The sequence below is a fragment of the Dipodomys spectabilis genome, unplaced genomic scaffold (assembly GCF_019054845.1).
Source record: "Dipodomys spectabilis isolate Male_0828 unplaced genomic scaffold, ASM1905484v1 ptg000387l, whole genome shotgun sequence".
In the NCBI taxonomy this organism is placed as follows: Eukaryota; Metazoa; Chordata; class Mammalia; order Rodentia; family Heteromyidae; genus Dipodomys; species Dipodomys spectabilis.
In genome coordinates, this window is record NW_024871064.1 from 3,224,668 (window position 1) to 3,246,007 (window position 21,340).

General features: G+C 36.1%; 1 protein-coding gene across 1 annotated transcript in view; it reads right to left on the reverse strand.

Moving 5' to 3' along the window:
- Positions 1-21,340, reverse strand: part of Cngb3 (cyclic nucleotide gated channel subunit beta 3) — a 118,782-nt gene that overhangs the window by 40,644 nt on the left and 56,798 nt on the right. Inside the window, exons 7-12 of the mRNA XM_042667306.1 lie at positions 20,792-20,878; positions 16,203-16,267; positions 15,367-15,489; positions 6,629-6,770; positions 3,989-4,148; positions 1,636-1,733 (exon numbers count right to left, since the gene is read on the reverse strand). Of these exons, the coding sequence (XP_042523240.1) occupies positions 1,636-1,733; positions 3,989-4,148; positions 6,629-6,770; positions 15,367-15,489; positions 16,203-16,267; positions 20,792-20,878 (675 nt within the window). The remainder of the gene's footprint in view (positions 1-1,635; positions 1,734-3,988; positions 4,149-6,628; positions 6,771-15,366; positions 15,490-16,202; positions 16,268-20,791; positions 20,879-21,340) is intronic.

Below are 21,340 nucleotides of genomic sequence, written 5' to 3' on the forward strand. Positions count from 1 at the left end.
CCATTGTAATTCATCCCCAATTCCTTAGGCTCCAATTCCCAGCATCATTCTTGTCTCCCCGCCTCCCCACTCCCTTTCCATGATCAAAGAGGGAAAACTGTAGGCTCTCCCCTGGCACACACTCAATATTAGCGTCCTTCTCACTGATTCTGCCCCCACGACCCTGGGTCTGGTCACCATCATCTTTTCTGAAGACAGTTATGCTACCTTCCTTTTTGCATCTCTGACTCAACATATGTCATTCTTAAGGTGCACTGTCAAGCCATTGAGAAAGATAATCCTCTTCAAATTGGTCTCAAATAAAACATTTTCTCCTCAAGGTCTTCAGTATCTTTGTATCTTGGAGAACCATTCAGTCCGAAGTTACACTTTAGCCTCTAAGCTCTTCCATGAGCATGATCTCCTGTGCAGCCTCCCTTGCAATTATTTTCTCTGACTGCTCTTATTTTCATCACTCTTTTGGTCTTCTCAAAGTGTGTTCCTAGTTCAGAGCTCCATCCTGTTCACCTTTCTGTAACATCTCCCTATTCCTTTCTTTCCTCTCTGTGTCTGCACTGGTCACTCCCATGGCTTCTATGATCCTCTTTTCAGATGTACTTCATCAGAAAGACCCATGATGATCAGTGCCATCCACATCCACCTCAGTCCCTTTAATTTTGTCTCATGGCATGATGGCTTCCTCATGTTATATATTATTTCTCTTTCTCATTTTTCTGGAATTTAAGCTCCATACATGTAAGTATATCAGCTGCCAAAATGGTGCCCCCAAACCTAATAAAAACTTAATAAATATTTGTGGAATGATTTAGTTGAATAGATGAATCAAAGAATGTCACACAGAACTAAATTTTAGGAAAGGAAAAGTTTTTCTTTGTGCCAGTCATAGGGCTTGAACTAAGGACCCAGGTGCTGTCTTTAAGCATTTTTTGCTCAAAGCTAGAGTTCTACCACTTGAGCCAAAGCCCCACTTCTGGCTTTTTGGTATTAAATAAAGATATGAGTCTTATACACATTCTTGTCCAAGGTGGCTTCGAACTGTCATCCTCAGATTTCAGCCTCCTGAGTAGCTAGGATTATAGGTGTGAGCCATTGGTGCCTGGTAGCAAGGAAAATGTTTATGCATCATAATCCATAAAGGAAATAGTAAAATTAAAATTATTCAAAAGTTAAAATCATATTTGTTCTTTTTTCCTAAGAAAAAGTCACTAAACCTAAATTTAGCTTTTTAAAGGTCTAAGTGCAAAATACCGGAACAAATATATGATTAGGCACAATTCTCTGATTGTCAGGCCAATCCAGAGCTAATTTGAGGCTTGATTCATCATTTATTGCCAGAGCACATTCGTAAATGCAAGGTGGTACACATACTAGCAAAGATAGAGAGCTGTAGAGTTTAATTATATTTAAATTAATGCAAGAAGAATCTGAAGAACTCTCCTTCATTGACACCAATTAGAAGAAAAAGGCTTCTAAAGAGTAAGTCATCTGCTGAGGAGAGACCTGTAATTTATTTGGCTCTCACAAATTTTCTAGGTTATTTTGACTTTGCTAAAACATAAGGCAAAAAATCATAAGTCTTGGGAGAGATTTTTCAGATAAATTGATCTTAATTTCTAGTACTGTTAAAATACTTGCCTTGAATAAGTCGACTTTGTTGAGGATGCTGAAGTTCATATCAATGGTGATAGACAACTGCATTGTGGTTGGCAGGGACTCAAGAAAGCCAGACTCATCTTCGTGAAGATAAATATGGGTACCCCAAAAGAAAAATAATTAGGGAAATAACTTACCAAAATGTAAGTAGAAAATATGAAAAATGGAAGAAATAAAACACACATGTAATAAAACAATCAGATTCTATGGTTTCATGACATCTATTGGATCGACATAACTAGCACAATTGTACTACTTTGTATGTATATGAAAGAAAAAAAGTATTTTTTTAAAACTCTGGGCAACATACTAAATAATTCCAGAGTCTTTGCTTGCTGAAACTTTAGATAGGGAAGTTAATGATTGGAGGACAAAGCCTAGTGAACAAACAAGGGTAGGAAATAGGATCTAAATTTTATTTTCTGTGTTTCTTGTCTCCAGCCCTAACTTGCTAGGGATGGCTAGTAATAAGGAGCAGCAGGTGGTGTGTGAAGGCTTTCAGAGCTCTGTCATGCACATTATCTTATTTGACTCTGTGACATCCCTGAGGGTAAACGTTCTCCTGGCTACCTTGCAGACAGAAGGAAAACAAAAAAGAACTAAAACCCAGAGAGGCTGTAAGTGACTTGCTGGATTGCACATAATTAGTAGGTGGCTCAGCTGGGAACAGAATCTAAGGCAGAAATGTACTAAGTGAGTAAATTCAAATTATTGTTACTTAGTTGCTTATTCACTCAATAAAGAACCTGAATACATTACAGATTTTGTTTTATATTAAAGATTTTTATATGTGAATTAAACAAGGGGCCTTCAGACTGACAAAAAGTTTCATAAACAAACTGCCTCTGCTTAATGTCTAGTATACCCAGGGTTTATGAGAGTTGATTAATTTTTATGTTTCCTTATATCTATTTAGAAAAGAGAAAAATCACTCTGGATATATAAGCATAACAGCATAGGGCTGTATTATTCTAGTTACTTCCTAGGTTGGACTAGCTACAACTGATCAAGGGACAAATGTCAAGGCAGCACTCTTGTTGCTTTGGAGGATTTGTCCCCACTTGAACTGCTCTCTGGGGTAGCTGTTCAAGAGAGAACTATGCTTAATCATAGTCATTTAGGGGGAGGTTCTAAACATGAAATATATCTTATGAGTGAGTGACAGAAAGTTCCATTATGAATGACCAGTGGGTCCCTTCTGCTTAAGAATATATGTCTGTTTCTTTTATAAAATACTTTTATTGTAAAGGTGATATACAGATAGATTACAATTATGTAAGTCAGGTATTGAGTACTTTTTTTTTGGAACAGTGTCTATCTCTGTCTCTGTTCCATGTCTGTCTCTGTCTCTGTTTCTGTCTCTCTCTTTAATGATACTTGGTATTGAATTCAGAACCCTAGAAGTGCTAAACAGGCATTCTGTGACTTAAGCCACTCTCCTGGCCCCTCTTAGGTATGTCTGTAACCTAAGAATCTTATTTTTGTCCTAGAGTCAGTAATTTTATTTAAATGTCTCATTGGCCCTAATTCCTATTTTTATAGCCTACATTAAATGTTGTATTTAATTATTAACTAGCATATTATCTTCAATTCTCTTCATATCTTTTAATATAAAATATTTTAACTCCAGCATTGTGCCATAACTTGTAGACACTATTAATTAGAACCAACTCTGCCCTGCACTAGAAGAGTGTGGCCTGAGTGTTTATGTTCTTTCACGGGAAAGGTGGGAGGCTTGCAGGAAGAGGAAGGGTTTGGAGAACAGGTGCACATCTGGCTTACAGTGGGCTAGTTGTTGGTTCTGTACCCTTGATCAAATTTCTTAGGAGCCTCTGCTGTTTCCTTGTCTCTTATAATGTGCCTAAATTTTCAGATTAAAAAGATTACTTTTAGCCGGGCACCGGTGGCTCATGCCTATAATCATAGCTATTCAGGAGGCTGAGATCTGAGGATCATGGTTCAAAGCCACCTGGGCAGGAAAGTCCGTGAGACTCTTATCTCCAATTAACCACCAGAAAATCGGAAGTGGTACTGTGGCTCAAGTGGTAGAGCGCTCACCTTGAGCTGAAGAGCTCAGGGGCAATGCCCAGGCCCAGAGATCAAGCCCAACGACCGACAAAGTTTATACTGACTGAATAAGTGTTTTCTCTTTCAAGAATTATCTATTCCAACAAAATATAACTCATCATTTAAGAAAACATTTCCCATGGTATTAAGCTAATATCTTAATGACCATTTAATTATTTTGATTTTTAATTCATCTTCTTTTTTACTTCACATAATTTTTTATATGATTAGGTTTACAAGAATTTAATCAATTATCTATCATACATACCTAATATTCTTTGAGAATCCCATGTGTATTCAAACCAAGCTCGAACACGATTCTGTACCCTTTGAGGAATGGAATAATTGTTCATGTAGGCAATGGTATGATCCATACAGACACGGAAGTTGTTCTGACTGGCTGTTGATGCTCCAATTATATCTCTCATCTAAAATCACAAATATGGTCACTCTGAATCCAGCAGAGGAATTGAAAGTTACTAAATTTGCAGTTGAATTAAGTGTTTTTACATATCCTTTTATTATTATTACTATTATTATCTTTAGGTAGCTGTACAAAGGAGTTTCAATTCAACATGTCCATTTGAATACAATGTATCTTGATCAGTGTCACCCTTCCCATCATCTTTTCCCATCTCTTCCAATTCCAACTTTACAAGTTGCTTGCTTCCTTTTTCACATACATACATTGAATATTATGACTGTTTTCTCCAAACTTCTCTCTCCATTCACCTGCCTCTCCAACTGACTTGCACTAATAAGACAAATTCCAGCTTCTAATTCCTTAGCTTCCTGATTTTTTAGCATACTGCTATTGGATCCTCATGTCATACCCTTTCCATAAAATATTGGGTAACAATAAGACTTGCCATATCACCATACTTGTGAGGACTCAGTCATATAGTATAGGTGACTATACACATGTATATCACAGAGGAAATTGTTAGTTGATATTTAGAAACCAATATAGCCTGTGCATATTTGAGAACTGTGTAACAAAAGGTGAGGAGGAATTAGCTAGTTCATTTTGGTGAATCTCACACTGCAAGCATTCCTCCCAGATTATCCAATGTGGTGTACTACACAGACTCACTTCATCACGAAATTGCCACCTCTGTGTTTCTCTTTGTGTTGTTTAGACAGATGAAATCAAATCTCATCATGCTTAAGGCACTGCATTCAGCAGAAGCTGAAGTGTGCTGAAATTACTGAAGCATCTTCTACTGCTGTGACAATACTTAAGAAACTGTCAGGTTTAGTTCTTGGATGTTTATAACTCAGCCATAAAAACCCACTCTAGGTTAAAAGCTCATCTTTAAGGTCTCAGCACAAAAAAGATATATTGCTTAACTCTTCCTCTCACATAGAGGGAAGAAAGTGGTTGTAAATTTGCTTTGAGTGTGGGTTTATAATAGGAACAAAGCCAGAGCCTCACTTTCATGCCAAGTTTGCTCATTCATCTAGTAGCTATGGAGCCTTTCTGCTTATGAAAAAAACCCCAACTATATGTTTTTTTTTTCTCAAATAATGACTTATATTGTAATGTCTTTCTAAATTTCCGTTTTTAAAGCATTAATAAGTTCTCTCTTTCAAAAGTATCTTCTGAAGAGCTATGTAGACAATCCCACTGTATCTATCTTTCTGAAAACCTTCTACAATCAAAAGAGATTGTTACTCCTAACTGGTACCTAACTATATATAACCAGTCATCTAAGGCAAGGAGACTTAGAATACTGTGGGTTGGCTTGGGAGACTTAATAGAGCATTAGTTGGAGACAAAAGACAAGAAAGCATTCATATTTGGTTTTGAAGGCCCAAGGGTTTTTGTAGCAATAATCAGAATAATGTATGTGTTATCCATCAGCAATCTTGAGTTGTGTTGGTGTAGGAATTGAGACTCATGTCTTAGCCCAATCTAAAGAAGAATATGGGGGTATGAGCAATGAGCAATCAGATTCTATGAGTTGCAATAGAAACAAATAGTTCAGTTAAAAAATTTGCAGTTAAAAAGTGATTAGTTTTAGGATGCAGTCACTGGTATAAATACTTGAGGGAATTTTAGTAAGGAACAAAATATTTTCCAAATGAAATTTTCTTTACACCTTATTTTTCCAGTCCATTAACTTGTTTAGGGTGGAACTACCACATCCTGTTTATCTACATTTTCCATATTTTCCTTTTTTGAATTGTATGGGTGTATATCTGAAGACCTCTTGCCTATCTGATGGTTATATAATTCCTAGAGATAGTGATGCATATTCCATGGAAGGTCATCTATATACAAATGAATTCAGGAGCTGATATTCCCAGCTTTCTTCTTTATAGGGTCCTCAAATGGGCTCCACATTCAGGCCACTATCTCTCTACACCCCGTGCCAAGAATGATAGAAATTGAAATAGTCCTACAATCAAAGCTTCTTGAAATTACTCACATTAGCTAGCCATAATCCTGCTTCTCTTTCCTTACCTACCCCTGTCCTGGAGCTTCCCTAGTTGATCCAGTTCCTCTCACTCCTCATAGAGTGATGTGCTCCTCCTCTTGAGACCTATGAGTGTAACAAACTTACTTTTTCATTGGAATTGTATCTCAATTTGTTTCTTTCTCTGAAAGTCGTAATGAACTTTGCTGACAGGTTTTCTGATAGATTTAATGGTTAAGAAATGAAAAGACAATGCTGATTTAAGCATGTTGTCTTTACTGTCATTAAAGTAAATGAAAGATAGTAGGGACAAAGTAGGAAGAAGAAGTGGGGGAGAAAAAAGAAGAAAAGGAAGAAGAAAAGGCAAAGAGGAGGGATGGGGCAAGAAAGAAGAACCATCAGGCAAAATTTAATTATTTTCTCCATAAAATTTACAAGTACTTTCTAGTTTTCAAAAATGAAAACCCTAGGGATTCATATCAACTCACCTGGCCAATCAAGCTGGAGAACACGAACACGCCACAAAAAAAATTCAAGAGTTGAAAAATAATTTCAAATGATGTTTGTGGTTCTGGAAGGCCCCCAATGGTTATTAAACTTCGAACTGCCCAATAAAAACATCTCAGATACCTGTGAAAATAAAAAAGAAAATACATATTTTCTTTTTTATTTCATTGAATATTTTCTTTTTTAGGTTATGAGATATCATTTTGTTTGGGAGCATCGATAACTACTAAATTATAACAACTTTCTTATTAATCAAGGAGTTTTCTAATGTAAACTTCTTAATAAACATTGTGAAATGACTAAGCAATTCAACCCCAGGAAAGTTTTAGTCTACTTCCCCCCAAATTTAGTAGTCTAAAACAATCATTTTATTATGTTCATATTTCATGAAGGAAGGGTTTATGAAAGGTTGCTCAGAGATGACTTGTCTATGTTCCGTGATGGTCCTTAGCTGGAGAGGCTAAGGTTGGAGATTTCTTAAAGATGTAATCTGAGGTCATGATTCTTGTTGTCTGACGGGTTGCTCTATTCTTCCTTCTCATGAAGCAACGGTGGGAAGGTAGCCCCTCCCCCACCACTGGAGAAGAACTCTATCTTTGGTAGTTACAATGACTGGCCCCGAGCAACTAGCTCCTAATTCAGGCCTAGGAAGAAGACAATAGGAGCCATTCAACTGGTCCAAGGAACCTGACCTGCAGGGTTCAGCTCCACCTCAGGAGAAAGTTGTTTCCCAGGCAGAGAAAGCTCTGCCCTTGGAAGAGTAACTTTCTTTACTGGGTAAACAGAGCCAGAGGCTGCCCCTCCCCACTGCAGCTAGGCACCAGACCCAGCAGCTGGAGGGGTAAAAGAAACACAATTGAAACTCAGTAAACATAAATCCTGAGAATGGCTCCAGGCTGGGCTGCATGAGTGTTTCAGGAGCTAACCCCTCAGGGAAAAGCTACTGATTGCTGACAGGCCTCAACCCTACCCAGAACATTGCCCCATCACAGCAACTCCAAGCTAGAAGAAACAGCCATCTCCTTCTTTTGTGATACTCAAAGCAGATCGCCCTCCCACTGAACTAGCCTGGGAGGAACGTCATAAAGTCCCTGGTAAGGCAGAGCTTCTTTCTACCTGCTTAAACAAACAAACCAATTAAACCCCAGGAAAACCAAACACCACAAGCAAACCAGAGACTCTACCAAGAGACTGGTTACGGACACGGGGGAGACACAAGACGCCCTCCCCGCAAAATAAATGAAGAACTCTTTTTTTTCTACCTAATTTTTAAAAACTAAAAAAAAAAGTTTTAAATTTTTTTCATCATTTTTATTTTATTTTATTTTTTAATCCTCTTTTTGCTCTTTTTGCTTTTGGTCCTTTTGTATTTTTGCTTTACTTAATTGCAGTTCTGTTCATCCCCAGATATATATCATCTTCGATTATTAGACCTTATCCTTCATTGTGCGTATGCTTAAGTCAGATATTCATAATTCACAAACTCTCAGCCTTAATTCCCTTAATTATAGTATTATTTCTTACACTTATATAATTTTTTAAGGATTTCATTTTTTAATTTTTATTTTTTCCTGTTTATTTATTGGAGATAGGAGTTTCACATACTTTCCTGCCAGGGCTGGCTTTGAACTGTAATCCTCAGATCTCAGCCTCCTGAGTAGCTAGGATTACAGGCGTGAGCCACCGGCACCCGGCTTTTCCTGATTCCTTATCTGTCTTCTCTTTTCCTTCTATCCTTTATGAGGAAAGCTCTGGAAAAATAAGGAATCCATGGAACATTCCTCAATATAATAAAGGCTGTGTATGACAAACCTACAGCCAGCATTATACTTAATGGCAAAAAGCTAAAGCCATTTTCTCTAAATTCAGGAACAAGACAGAATATCCACTCTCTCTACTTCTCTTCAATTAAGTATTAGAATGCCTACCTAGAACAATAAGACAAGTTGCAAATATAAAGGGGATCCAAATAGGGAAAGATGAAGTAAAACTCTCCCTCTTTGCAGATGACATGTTCTTGAATTTAAAGCACTCCATGGACTCCACTCCCAAATTCTTCTAGCTGATTTGAAACTTTGGCAAAGTAGTAGGGTAAAAAATTAACCCTCAAAAATCAATGGATTTTTTTGTATGCCAATAATGAGAAGAGTGCAGCTGAAATCAGGAAAGCAACTCCTTTTGTAACAGCCCCCCCCTCCCCCAAATAAAATACCTAGGAGTTAACTAAAGAAGTGAAGGACCTCTATGATGAAAACTTTAAAAACCTGAAAAAGGAAATTAAAGCAGAACTAAGAAAGTGAAAAAATCTTCCATGCTCCTGGATTGGGGGGATTAACATCGTGAGAATGGCAATACTGCCAAAGGCTATCTACAAATTCAATGTGATACCTATCAATATCCAAACCTCATTCTTCAATGAAATAGAAGAAGCAATCCAAAAATTCATATGGAACAATAAAAGATCCTGGGTAGCAAAAACAATTCTTAGTAGAAAGAACAGTGCTGGAGGAATATCAATACCAAATTTCAAACTCTGCTACAAAGCCATAGTAATCAAAACAGCTTGGAACTGGCACAAGAATAGACCTGAGGATCAATGGAATAGAACCTAAGATGCAGAAATGAGCTCACAGACCTATAGTCACCTAATCTTTGATAAAGGAGCTAAAAAAATAGAATTGAAGAAAGCCTCTTCAGTAAATGGTGCTAGCCAAATTGGTTACACACCGTAGAAAACTAAATCTAGATCCTTATCTATCACGCTGCATCAAAATCAACTCCAAATGGATCAAAGACCTCAAAGTCAAAGCAGACACCCCGAAAACATTACAGGAAGGAATAGGAGAAACTCTAGGGCTCCATGGCACAGTTTGAAATTTTCTTAATAAAGGCCCAGAAACAACAAATCAGAAAAGGTTGGACAAATGGGAGTGCATGAAATTGCATAGCTTTTGCATGGCAAAGAACATAGCTAGCAAGATCAATAGAAAACCCACAGACTGGAAGAAGATCTTCACTAGCCATACAATGGACAAGGGTCTCATATCTAAAATATACTAAGAACTCAAAAATTAACACCCCAACAATAAATCCTTAAAGAAGCAACTGCCTGATTAATAACTGGGCCAAAGACTTAAAGAGAGACTTCTCTGAAGAGGAAATAAGAATGGCCAATAGACACATGAAGAAATGCTCAACCTCTCTAGCTATAAAAGCAATGCAAATCAAAACAACATTGAGATTCCATCTCACCCCAGTTAGAATGGTTATAATCAAGAAATCTAATAACAACAGATGCTGGAGGGGATGTGGCCAAAAGGGAGCATTACTGCATCGTTGGTGGGAGTGTAAACTTGTTCAAGCACTTTGGAAAGCAGTATGGAGGTTCCGCAAAAGGCTCCACATAGAGCTCCCCGATGAAGAGCAATCCCACTTTTGGGCATTTACCCAAACGATTACAAACAAGGCTATACTAAAGCTCCCAGTGCAACTATGTTTATCTCATAGTTCAGATATGGAACCAACCCAGATTCCCCACAATAGGTGAATCAATCAAGAAAATGTGGAATTCTATGCCTCCATCAGAAAGAATGACATTGCCCCATTTGTTAGGAAATGGAAAAACTTGGAAAAAAATTATATTAAAGCAGGGTGCTGGTGGCTCACGCCTATAATCCTAGCTACTCAGGAGGGTGAGATTTGAGGATCATGGTTCAAAGCCAGCCCGGGCAGGAAAGTCCTTGAGACTCTTATCTCCAATTAACCACCAGAAAACAGGAAGTGGCGCTGTAGCTCAATTAAGCTTGCCTTGAGCTGAAGAGCTCAGGGACAGCGCCCAAGCCCAGAGTTCAAGCCCCGCAACCGACTCCCCCTAAAAAAAATCATACTAAGTGAAGTAAGCTACGCCCAAGACACATAGGTCCCATGGTTTCCCTTATTTGCAATAATTAGTATATGTCTAGGAACAGCAGAAAAGGTCAAAAGCTATGTATGTATGAGCGTATAAGATGATTCTAAGCAAAATGAACCTCAAGATAGAGACACAAGAGGTTTTATTTTTGTTGCCGTTGTTTTTAATGTACTTAATGTTGTTTTTAATGTACTGTGTGACTTTTTTTGTTTCTTTTGTATGTTCTTCCCCCAAGTTATAACCCCTATTTTCACTGTATTTGATTCCAGTGCCCTGCATCTTGTGTATACATTTTCTAATTGGGGGAGTGGAAGGGAAATAACAAAATGCTGAAACAAGGATACAGTTGACCCATTGTAACAATGAGATGTACAAGACACTATGTAGAATATGAACTTTACAACTTGGGGGAGAGGGAGGAGTTGGGGAGGTGGGGAGGGAATGGATGGTAGGGGAAAAACAAAGGAGGAGGTAATGCTTGATAGGAAATGTACTCATTACCTTGTTCATGTAACTGTAACCCCTGTGTACACTATTTTACCAATAAAAATGATAAAAATAGAAAATGAACTTTACATCTTCAAGGGGTGAAGGAGGAGTTGGGGAGGTAGGGGAGAGAAATGGTAGGGGAAAAACAAAGGAGGAGGTGACAATACTTGATAGGAAATGTACTCACTACCTTACTCATGTAATTGTAACCCTTTTGTACAGTATCTTTACAATAAAAATGCAAATTAAAAATTAAAAATGATAAATGATAAAAAAGAGCAGAAAAGATCATGAATTCTCTAGTAGGGTTTGAAATCACTGTGAAAAAGAATAAAATTTTCTCCTACCAGGCTTCTTTGGACTTACTAATGCCATAGTGAACTTGATATCAAAGAAAACTATCTTGAAGAAGTGTAAAAACTGGATTGCAGCTAACTTTTCTGATTCTAATTTCCAATATTATGTTACATAGTTTACACAGTTTCTGGACCTGTGCATCTCTATAAATTAAGGAGATTTATTAAATCTAATATTGTCCAAGAGTGGGGAGAGACTAGATTTTCTCCCTACATAGTCAATTCTATTGTAAGAATTGGGAGTCCGGTCCCTTCCAAGGTTACTTCAGTGTTAACAGAAACAAATACACACTCTGACTTTTTTCATTTTCTTATTTACACATGTTAAAAATAACAGTAAAATGTAAAATTTTGACATTGACTTTCCAGATCTAAACTATGAGCCTTGAACTTTTTAAAAATATTCAATTGTCTGCAATGTTAATTGGAAATTTTCTGCCCTTATGCTTTGTGGTTTATTTTTATTTTTTTCTCAGCCATGTCTTTTACCCAGACAGGCACACAACCAAAGATAGGATTTGTAATTTAATTAGAAGGCATCACATTGATTTTCTAGGATTAGCTTAATTAGTCAAGTGTGTCTATCTCTAATATCTACACCCCAGGCAGATGGAGTTTTTCCAGGAGATTCTATCTGGCTGATTAAATACATAGACTACACACACACACACACACACACACACACACACACACAATGAAATTATACATGTGTACACACAACTCCAAGTTAAAGCAATAAAGCAGAATTTTACATGAGAAATTTAAAGTGGAACATAGAAATTCTTCCTCTCTGAGTATCTAAGAAATGGAAAAACTCAGCAGCAAAAATAAGAAACAATCTGATTAAAAAGGGAGAAATAACTTATATGGACATTTCTTTAAAGAAGATATGTGAATTCTGCAGAAGGAGATGAAAATATGAAAAGCTCAATATCATTAATTATAGGGGAAATTGAAGTCAAGGCCACAAAGATAACATCACAGTTAGTAGGTCTATAATTAAAAGAATATTTTATCTTCCATGGTGGTATTCTAATTTGCATTCTCAGCAGCAATGTATGAACTTCTTCTTTATCTGCATCATTGACAGCATTTTTTTTTCTCATTTTGATTACAGCCATACTAACTTGGGTAAGATGACATTTCATTGTGGTTTTGGCTTGCATTTCTATATTTATTAATGGCATCGCATACCTTCTCAGGTACTTGTTGGGTATTTATATGTCTTTTTTTCTAGAAATATAAGATCATTTGGTCATTAAACTGCCATCAAAGAATGGAAGAGGGATTCCTTTAGCTTCCCAGTTTACACACACACACACACACACACACACACACACACACACACACAATCACAGGTTCTTGAAATAAGCTCATGAAATGGAAAAGAGAAATATTTCCTTCTCCCTATGCAGAAAATGAGAATTAAAGACTCAAAATGCCAGCTGTTATCTGCTGCTTTTATTCTTTGTGAGCTGGATGAATATATATATATATATATATATATATATATATATGTATATATATATATATATAGTCATAATGTCTAGCAACCTCCCACCGTTAGAAAATATTTCTGAGTTGTCATGATGGTACTGCTTACTACTCTAAAATATGGAGGTACTTTTGACCTCCTTGAAACTTAGGTGCCACTTACTGTCAGTCTTTAAAAAAATGTATTCATGTATGGATGAATAGTTGTGCTGTCTCATGTTTTTTGGTTATTATGAGCAGAGCTTCTACAAATTTTCTTATACAGATTTTTTTCTCTGTATATTTTAAATAATTATCTTGGGGCTGGGAAGGTGGCTCATGGTAGAGCACTTGCCTTGCATGCATGAGGCTCTGGGTTCGATTCCTCAGCACCACATAAGCAAAAAGAAAAAAGCCGGAAGTGGTGCTGTGGCTCAAGTGGTAGAGTGCTAGCCTTGAGCTGAAGAGCTGAGGGACAGCGCCCAGGCCCAGAGTTCAGGCCCCACGACCAGACCCCCCCCCCCCAAAAAAAAATAATTATCTTGGGTAAATATCTAAGCTTGAAAATTTTCAGTTGTAGGTAGGTGTATGTTTAGTTGTAAAAGAAATGAATTGATCTTTCCCAAAATGGTTGTGCCATTTTATGTAATTCCCAAGATAAGATTTCTCAACAAATGGAATTTGACAGATTTGCTGAAGTTAAGGTAATAAGATTTACAAGATAGAGTGTGGAAACTTTCATCAATTCAAGTAATAAAATATCATATTGAATATGTCTATTTTTGTGGTCAAAGTGTCTCATGCAAAAGAGTTAATTTTAAACATAGTAGTGTATTATCACAAGGAGCTGAGTACTTGGTAAAACTAAGTAATAACTTTATTTCTATACTTCAACAGGTTAAAATTATGTTTTGTAAATCTGAAAAATATAAAAAGATAGGCAATACTAAGGTAAATGAAATCTGTCACTGTTTAAAAAAGAATATATAAGAGATCTAGTAGCTTTGTCAACTTTATTGGATTGAGAAATGCCTAAGAGATTAGTAGAGCATGCCGCTGGGTGTCTGTGAAGGTATTTTAAGAGAGAATTGCCAATGTGGGGAATGCCTTGTCCGGAATATGAATGGTACCTTCCTATAGTCTGGAGGGCCTGGACAGGGGACAAAGGCAAACACCTGCTAAGGTAGACATTTTTCCTTTCTGCTTCCTGGCTGTGATGAAGTGAACAGCTTCCTTCTCTTTTTCTCCTGCTTCTGTTGCTACACAGTAATGGACCTAGCCTATACAGGCTGTAACTTGTAAACCTATGAGTCAAAATTGTAAGATTAGTCTTATCAAAATCCTTAGCATTGTCAATGCTTCAAATTTTAGCCATTGTAGTAAATGTGTATTTGATATAATTAGTATATTAATTTTCTGTAAAATTAGTTACATCAAAATAAATACATAAAGAAATTTAACCCACCTTCTAAAGAAAATTACTTATTAATAAATTTTGGTTAGGAACCTATAGGTTTGGTTATAAACTTTCTAAGATTAGATTTATTCTCTGTCTGTTTCACTCTCTTTCTCTCTGTTTCTGTCTCTTGCTCTCTCTCTCTGTCCTTCTTAGTTCATGGGTCTTCTAACCATAAGTTTTAAAAAATAAATTCTGGTTAAAAGCTCTAAAATTTTAATCCCTTGTACATATCCAGTGTCCTTTAGGTAGGTAGTGTATTATTTTGCAAGATACTTTCTCTACTACTATATCATATAATTTTTTCTCCACCTCAAGGGTGGAATGCTGACCTTCAATTGTGGCTTACTTTCTTTCTGCAAGGAAATTGCCTTAGAACATGTTCAATGTCACTTCATTGGAACAGAAATTCCTTAATGTCTACTTTATATCAAGCCTTCATATTTACATGAAGAAAACTTTTTTATAAGTATCTCAGTTGCCATTTACTCAATCCTGATTTTTTTTGCATTGCGTGTTTCAAATGGTTTCTTTTATTTCCCAGACACTTACATAGTTAACTGTCAAATTTTATTTATGATCCTTTTTATGCTCTGTTTTATTGAGTTAGTGGGTATAGCTGACTCATAAACCTATAAAACCTTTCAGTAGTAAACTAATTAATCATTGTACCTGCCCTCTAAATAATTAACATTGTTCATTACTAGCCACCAGTATTGGAGATAATAAAAATCTCTTATTACTCAGATATTGAACATAAAAGCTTCCAAACTTTTTTGGTCATAATCCTGAGTAAGAAATGTATAACAGAAGTCAGCCCAGGAAACACACATGTGCACACATGGATCCCTAGTATCAGAGAGATTGATATCTTCTAACTCTTACTTAAAAATACAGTGACCATACTACTGGGGTTTTACTGTTCATGAATGGGTTGCTTTTGACAATGAAAAGACACTGACTTTAGAAAAATCCATGAACAGAAACAGAAACTTAAGAAGAATCAATAAAAGCTTCTTTCAAAATTGAACTTACTTGTTTCCTTCACCATTATAAACCCATTTAGTTGTGCCAATTCCTTCATACTTTGAAGCACAGTAATAAATGCAGGCATTGATGTGCAGAATAAACAGCAAGTATCCAGTTGTTCGAATGATTCTGTCAGAGGGAATAAATGCACAGTAAGGATTCATGTGGTTTCTGGAATACAGCCTACTTTAACATTTTCTTTTTCTCTAACTCTCCACTGAAACCCCTTGTTTTAGATTTGACAATTGTTAGCTCTCATTAGTACCATAGGAAGTGAAGGTACTTTGGAAGATTGTCTGACTGCAGTATCTTGAGTAGGACTGGCAGAGTGTAAAAACCAAATATTCCCTTCTTTTCACAGATGGTGTAAGTCACTCTGTGAAAGACATGCCTCAAGGGTCACCTCTCCAGTTTGAGTCCCATAAAATATGTCATGCTGATTTAAGTGGCTATCTCTGAAAAGCTCTCCTGGGTCTTTATGCAACTATGAACTGTGACTAGAGGTCTCTGTGTAAGAAGTTCATAATAGCAAATGAATGAAACTTAGAGTACAGATCAATTCTCATGAGAGAGATGGAAAGCTGACTTACAAGAGCCTATGTAACTTGCTAAATTAGGTAATAAGTCCTATTTCTCAATCCAGTTTTCTTCTAAAATCTGGTATGATTTCCATGTTTTTCTCTGACTTGAAATACCCACATCTTCTTTAGAAATATACTTTATATAGCCCCAATCTGAAATTGTGCCATTTTCTTGAGTATGATGGCCATTTTATCCGAAGTGCTGCCTAAAATGTACCATTTATCTTTCCAGTTCCTGCAAGTATATAGATTGTACATTACCTGTAGACATATGCTTTATTCATTAGAGATTCGAGGTGATGGTTAAACTCCAAAAATGAAGTATACTATGTAGAAAATATGCAAAAGAAATTTCAGAGTATATTAATTTCAGATCTTCTGGTAGATACAAGTACATAAAACACATGCTATTTGTTACAGGCAATGATTTTATTCATATATCTCTAAAAGTCTTGAGTCTTGATCCTATTTAATGGCATTTTCCTGTGGGCAGTAGTATTTTGTAGCATGGAACACGGCTTCCAGAGCTTTTTGCTTTATGTCCCTTCTACTCTCCATTTATAGTCTTAATTGTAGCAATTGTCTATTTCCATTTTAGTGTATAGTAGAATTCTATTTCACAATAATTAAAATCACAATCCCCTAAACCTCAGGAAAAGAGGAAAAGCACAATGCAATACATTGAAGTCATATGTAGGAACTTCTACTGCTGAGTATTAACATTATTTTAAAACAAGATGTGGTAAATGTATACTCATTTTTAGCATATATTTTTATTGTAAAGATACTGTACAGACAGGTTACAGTTACACGAGTAAGGTAATGAGTACATTCCCTATCGAGCACTGTTACCTCCTCCTCTTGACAACATATAAAGTCCACTAAGAGTTAGCTTCAGCTAGCCATCTTCACAATCTTCAAAGGTGCAGTGAGGGTTGCCATTTCCCTCAAGGGTCTTTCCTGTTTATTTCTAACCTTATCTCAACTCTTATTGCTTTCATGCACTTCTACCCCTCTGCATCTCTTCCTTTTTCAGTGCAGTGCAAGACAGGAGTAAAATTGTGAATCCCTGAGACAAATGCCAGTCCTATTGCTATATATCTTACTATTTCTCAATCTTGGTTGCCTCTTCTGTAAAGCAAATGTAATTAGAGAACACACATGTCACCTACACTGATATCATTAGCGTGCTTGGCATTGTAGAACCTTGTAGACTGACAGGATGTTAGATTGCTTAGTTCAGAACTCACCCATTTCACTTAGCATCATCTCATATGGTCATATGATGATGCAAAGCGAAATGTATTGATAATGTACCATGTGAATTTTTTGTTTTATTTTGTATGTTTTTTCCCCCATGGTATAACACCTGTTTTTGAATCCGGTGCTCTGTATCTCATATATACATTTTTTTCTAATTTGGGGAGGGGAAGAGAAATAACAAAATACTGAAACAAGGATACAGGTTAACTCATTGTAACAATGAGATATACAAGACACTATGTTGAAAACAAACTTTACAACTTGTGGGGGGAGCAGGGAGGAGTTGGGGAGGTGGGGAAGGAAGGGATGGTAGGGGAAAAACAAAGGAGGGGGTAACAATGCTCCATAAGAAATATACTCATTACCTTACTCATGTAACTCCTCTGTACAGTATTTTACAATAAAATATATACAAAAAATTTAAAAAGTTCACCCAATATACCTGTGAGTGTAATAGAATATTAAGGATTGAAATTAGTACATGTAATAGCAATAACTTTTAAACTAGAAATATAGGCAAGTGAGTTGTTTCACCCCCCCCCCCCCAAATTCCTGAGTGAGAAAATATCCCTCAAATGCTCTGAGTACATTCATTCTAATTTGTGATTCTTTCATTTGGGGCATCTGGACAAAAGAGAAATATAGTTTAAATGTTTATAGACAACATTCATACTTAAATTTTTTGCATTTAGAACCTGAAGACAGATGATAAATATTTATCTTAGATATCCCTTCCAATAACATCCTTATAAGTAAGTGACATTCAGGACTTTAAAGAAGTACTTCTTTACTGGGTAAAGAAGTACTATGCTGACTTTCTTAATCTTTATTTTTTTAAACAACTTAAGGCAATAAAAGGCTTTCTAACATTTTAGGTGTACAGGGGTGGGGTATGAGAAAGTATTTTATAAGGCTTTATTCTAAGGTCAGATAAACACCCAAATTCTTAGGCACCAAAATATTTCTGAAAGTAATTGTCTTTGAGCTAGTGTCTCCTGAAACGCTTGGGTAAAACTATAAATTGGATGAAGAATGGTTGGATGCTAGGCTGCATGGAACGTTTGTGCTCTGCTTCAAATTTATACTCACGTTATAAAGGAAAACAATAAGTGCCTAGAGTTGTCTTGAGTATGTGGAAATATGGGTAGGACACATTATAAAGCATGGAAAGGAGGGCTTTTCTGCCTAATGTCCATCTGCTAGTTTGATTCTAGCAAAGAATTTATAGTCAGATAAGTGTGATGAAGTCCAGATACTGCATCTCATCAGCTGAATAGATCGTCACCAACCCATTATTATTTTCTTCATTTCTGATTGTAGGAATAGATGAGATCATTTATCCTTTTGGTAAAGTATGTAGCCCAAGGGTGTATTAAACAAGTGGCAGCTGGTGTGATTTGCTTCAGGATACACTAGTGTCACCACGCCATAGTATCTTTTCTTCCCAAGATAAAAAATGATAGTCAACTAAATTTTATAAAATCTTTTATGCTTTTTTAAAGGCTATCTTTGGAGAGTCAAGTTATTGCTATTCTTAAAGATTTATATGAAATTTCAAACCCTGATTTTTCTCAAGTTCTTTCTAGGTAACTAAAAAGATGATGTATTATGAAATATTCATGAAAATTTTAAGTAGATAATTTTATAGTTCTAAAATAATATTAAACATATATCTTCAGAAGTCTTCCTCTTCTTTGTGCCCCATCTATCCTGATTTGCCTTCCTTTTTCCCATTAACTACTTTTATTCTTTTCTTTTTGTTTTGTTTTTGGTAGTCTTTAGGTATTTACGGGAAAAACTGAGTATTTTTTCCTTTCTTTGTAATATGGACAATAGTATTATTCTATAGATGGTTCTGTATCTAGCCTGTTTTACCTTTTACTTAGCAATTTAATTTGGAAGTCTTTCCATTTTACTCTGTAGAAAATCCCCTCCTTTTTGGGCATTTACCCAAATGATCACAAACAAGGCCTTACTAAAGCTACCAGCACAACTATGTTTATTGCAGCATTATTTACCATAGCTAAGATATGGAACCAACCCAGATGCCCCTCAGTAGATGAATGGATCAAGAAAATGTGGTATATATACACAATGGAATTCTATGCCTCCATCAGAAAGAATGACATTGCCCTATTTGTTAGGAAATGGAAAGACTTGGAAAAATTATATTAAGTGAAGTAAGCTAGGCCCAAAGAAACATAGGTCCCATGGTTTCCATTATTTGCAATAACTAGTATATGTCTGAGTCAAGCAGAAACGGTCAGATAAGTTGATGTTAGGGGAAATGAACCCCAAGATAAGTATTCAAATGTTTTCTTCTTTCTTGCTATTGTTTCTAACATATTTATAAGATGATTTCTTTGTTGCTTTGTATGTCCCTCCCCCACGGTGTAACCCGTTTTCACTGTATTTGAGTTAGTATAATTTGTGGAGGGGAAAGGAAAAAACAAATTGTTTCAATAGGGATACAGGTGGACCCATCGCAACAATGAGATGTACAAGACGTTATGTCGAAAAACAAACTTTACAACTTTGGCAGGAGTCAGGAGAGATGGGAAGGAATGGTAAGGGGAAACAAAGGAGGAGGCAACAATGCTTGATAAAAAAACATACTCATTACCTTGCCCATGTAATTGTAACCCTTCTGTACAGTATTTTCACAATAACAAATACACTATACATATAAAAAAAGAAAATCTGCTCTTGCTATGCATAGCAGTGCACGGCAATGATCGTTGTAGTCCTCCTACTTGGCAGGCTAAGAAGAGGAATTAAAGTTTAGGGCCTGGACTACACAGTGAGACTTCATATGAAAGGTAGAGACAGAGAGAGAAGAGAGAGTAAGAGAGACAGAGACAAAGAAAGGAAGATTTCCTTTATATTTTTTTTAAAGGTACAAAGCAGGGCTGGGAAGGTGGGTCAGTGGTAGAGTGCTTGCCTTGCATGCATGAGGCCCTAGGTTCGATTTTTCAGCACTACATAAGCAGAAAAAACGGGAAGTGGCGCTATAGCTCAAGTGGTAGTTCACTAGCCTTGAGCTGAAGAGCCCAGGGACAGCACCAAGGCCCAGAGTTCAGGCCCCACAATAGACAAAAAGAAATAACGGTTAAAAGTACTCCCTTGTATACCTAGGTGGAAAGACATTTAATTATTTCCTTCTTGATGAACATTTTCAGTTGTAGACAAATATGAATGCAATTTTGTGATGCAAAGAGGTGTGATTGCATAAATTTGCATAAAGGTTATAGGTAACTACATATATGTCCTTTTACACAGTCTCTTTGGGATTTTGTAACTATTTGATGAAAAAGAAACAAGTAGAAGAAATATGAAAGACTCATTTGTAATTATAGTTGCACTTAGAAATACAAAAACATTAGTCATTCAGATTAAACAATCCCTATAAATGGATATAGGATAAGACAAAAAATTCTCTATAAGTAGATGTAATGGCACTTTACTAAAAAAATCTGTCATAGCTTTCACAAGGACAGAAAAATAAGATAGCTGATAATTTTAAGGTGTTTTAAATGGCTTCAATATTTCCGTTATGACAAGAAGGTAGTTAAATGAAATTATCTTACCTTTAATATCCTATTTGTTCTAAAGATTGGGTTAAACCCAAAGAAGAGGTAGAAAACATCAAAAGGCATTATTGATGCAACATCCAGCTGTTGGAAGAACACATCTACCATTATATTATGTTTATATAATTTTCAGTGTATGTAGGGTTTTATAGCAACATATGCCCCCAAATAGCCAGCTACAATAAATTCATTGTTAATTCAAAATTTCATAGAGATAAATGTGCAGAGTGCCATTGAAAGGCATGCTGGGTCCATGAAAAGAAAAATTCCTATTGTATTTCATTCCCACCTTCATGCACCTGATTATTGCTTAGCTACGACCTTGGCTAGAATTTTTGTTGAGCTTTCCCAAATACTTCAGTGATCATTTCATTCCTTCAGTAGTCTTTTCAATACCAAGATTGGAATTAAAAATTAAGTCCATTCCTTATTTTGTTTGAATCTATTACATATTGCATGTATTTTTGTTCCCAACAATTCTCCAGTATATTAAGTAGGTTCTACTATTGCTGTTCATCTATGGTCCTCAATGCTTTTTTCCATTAT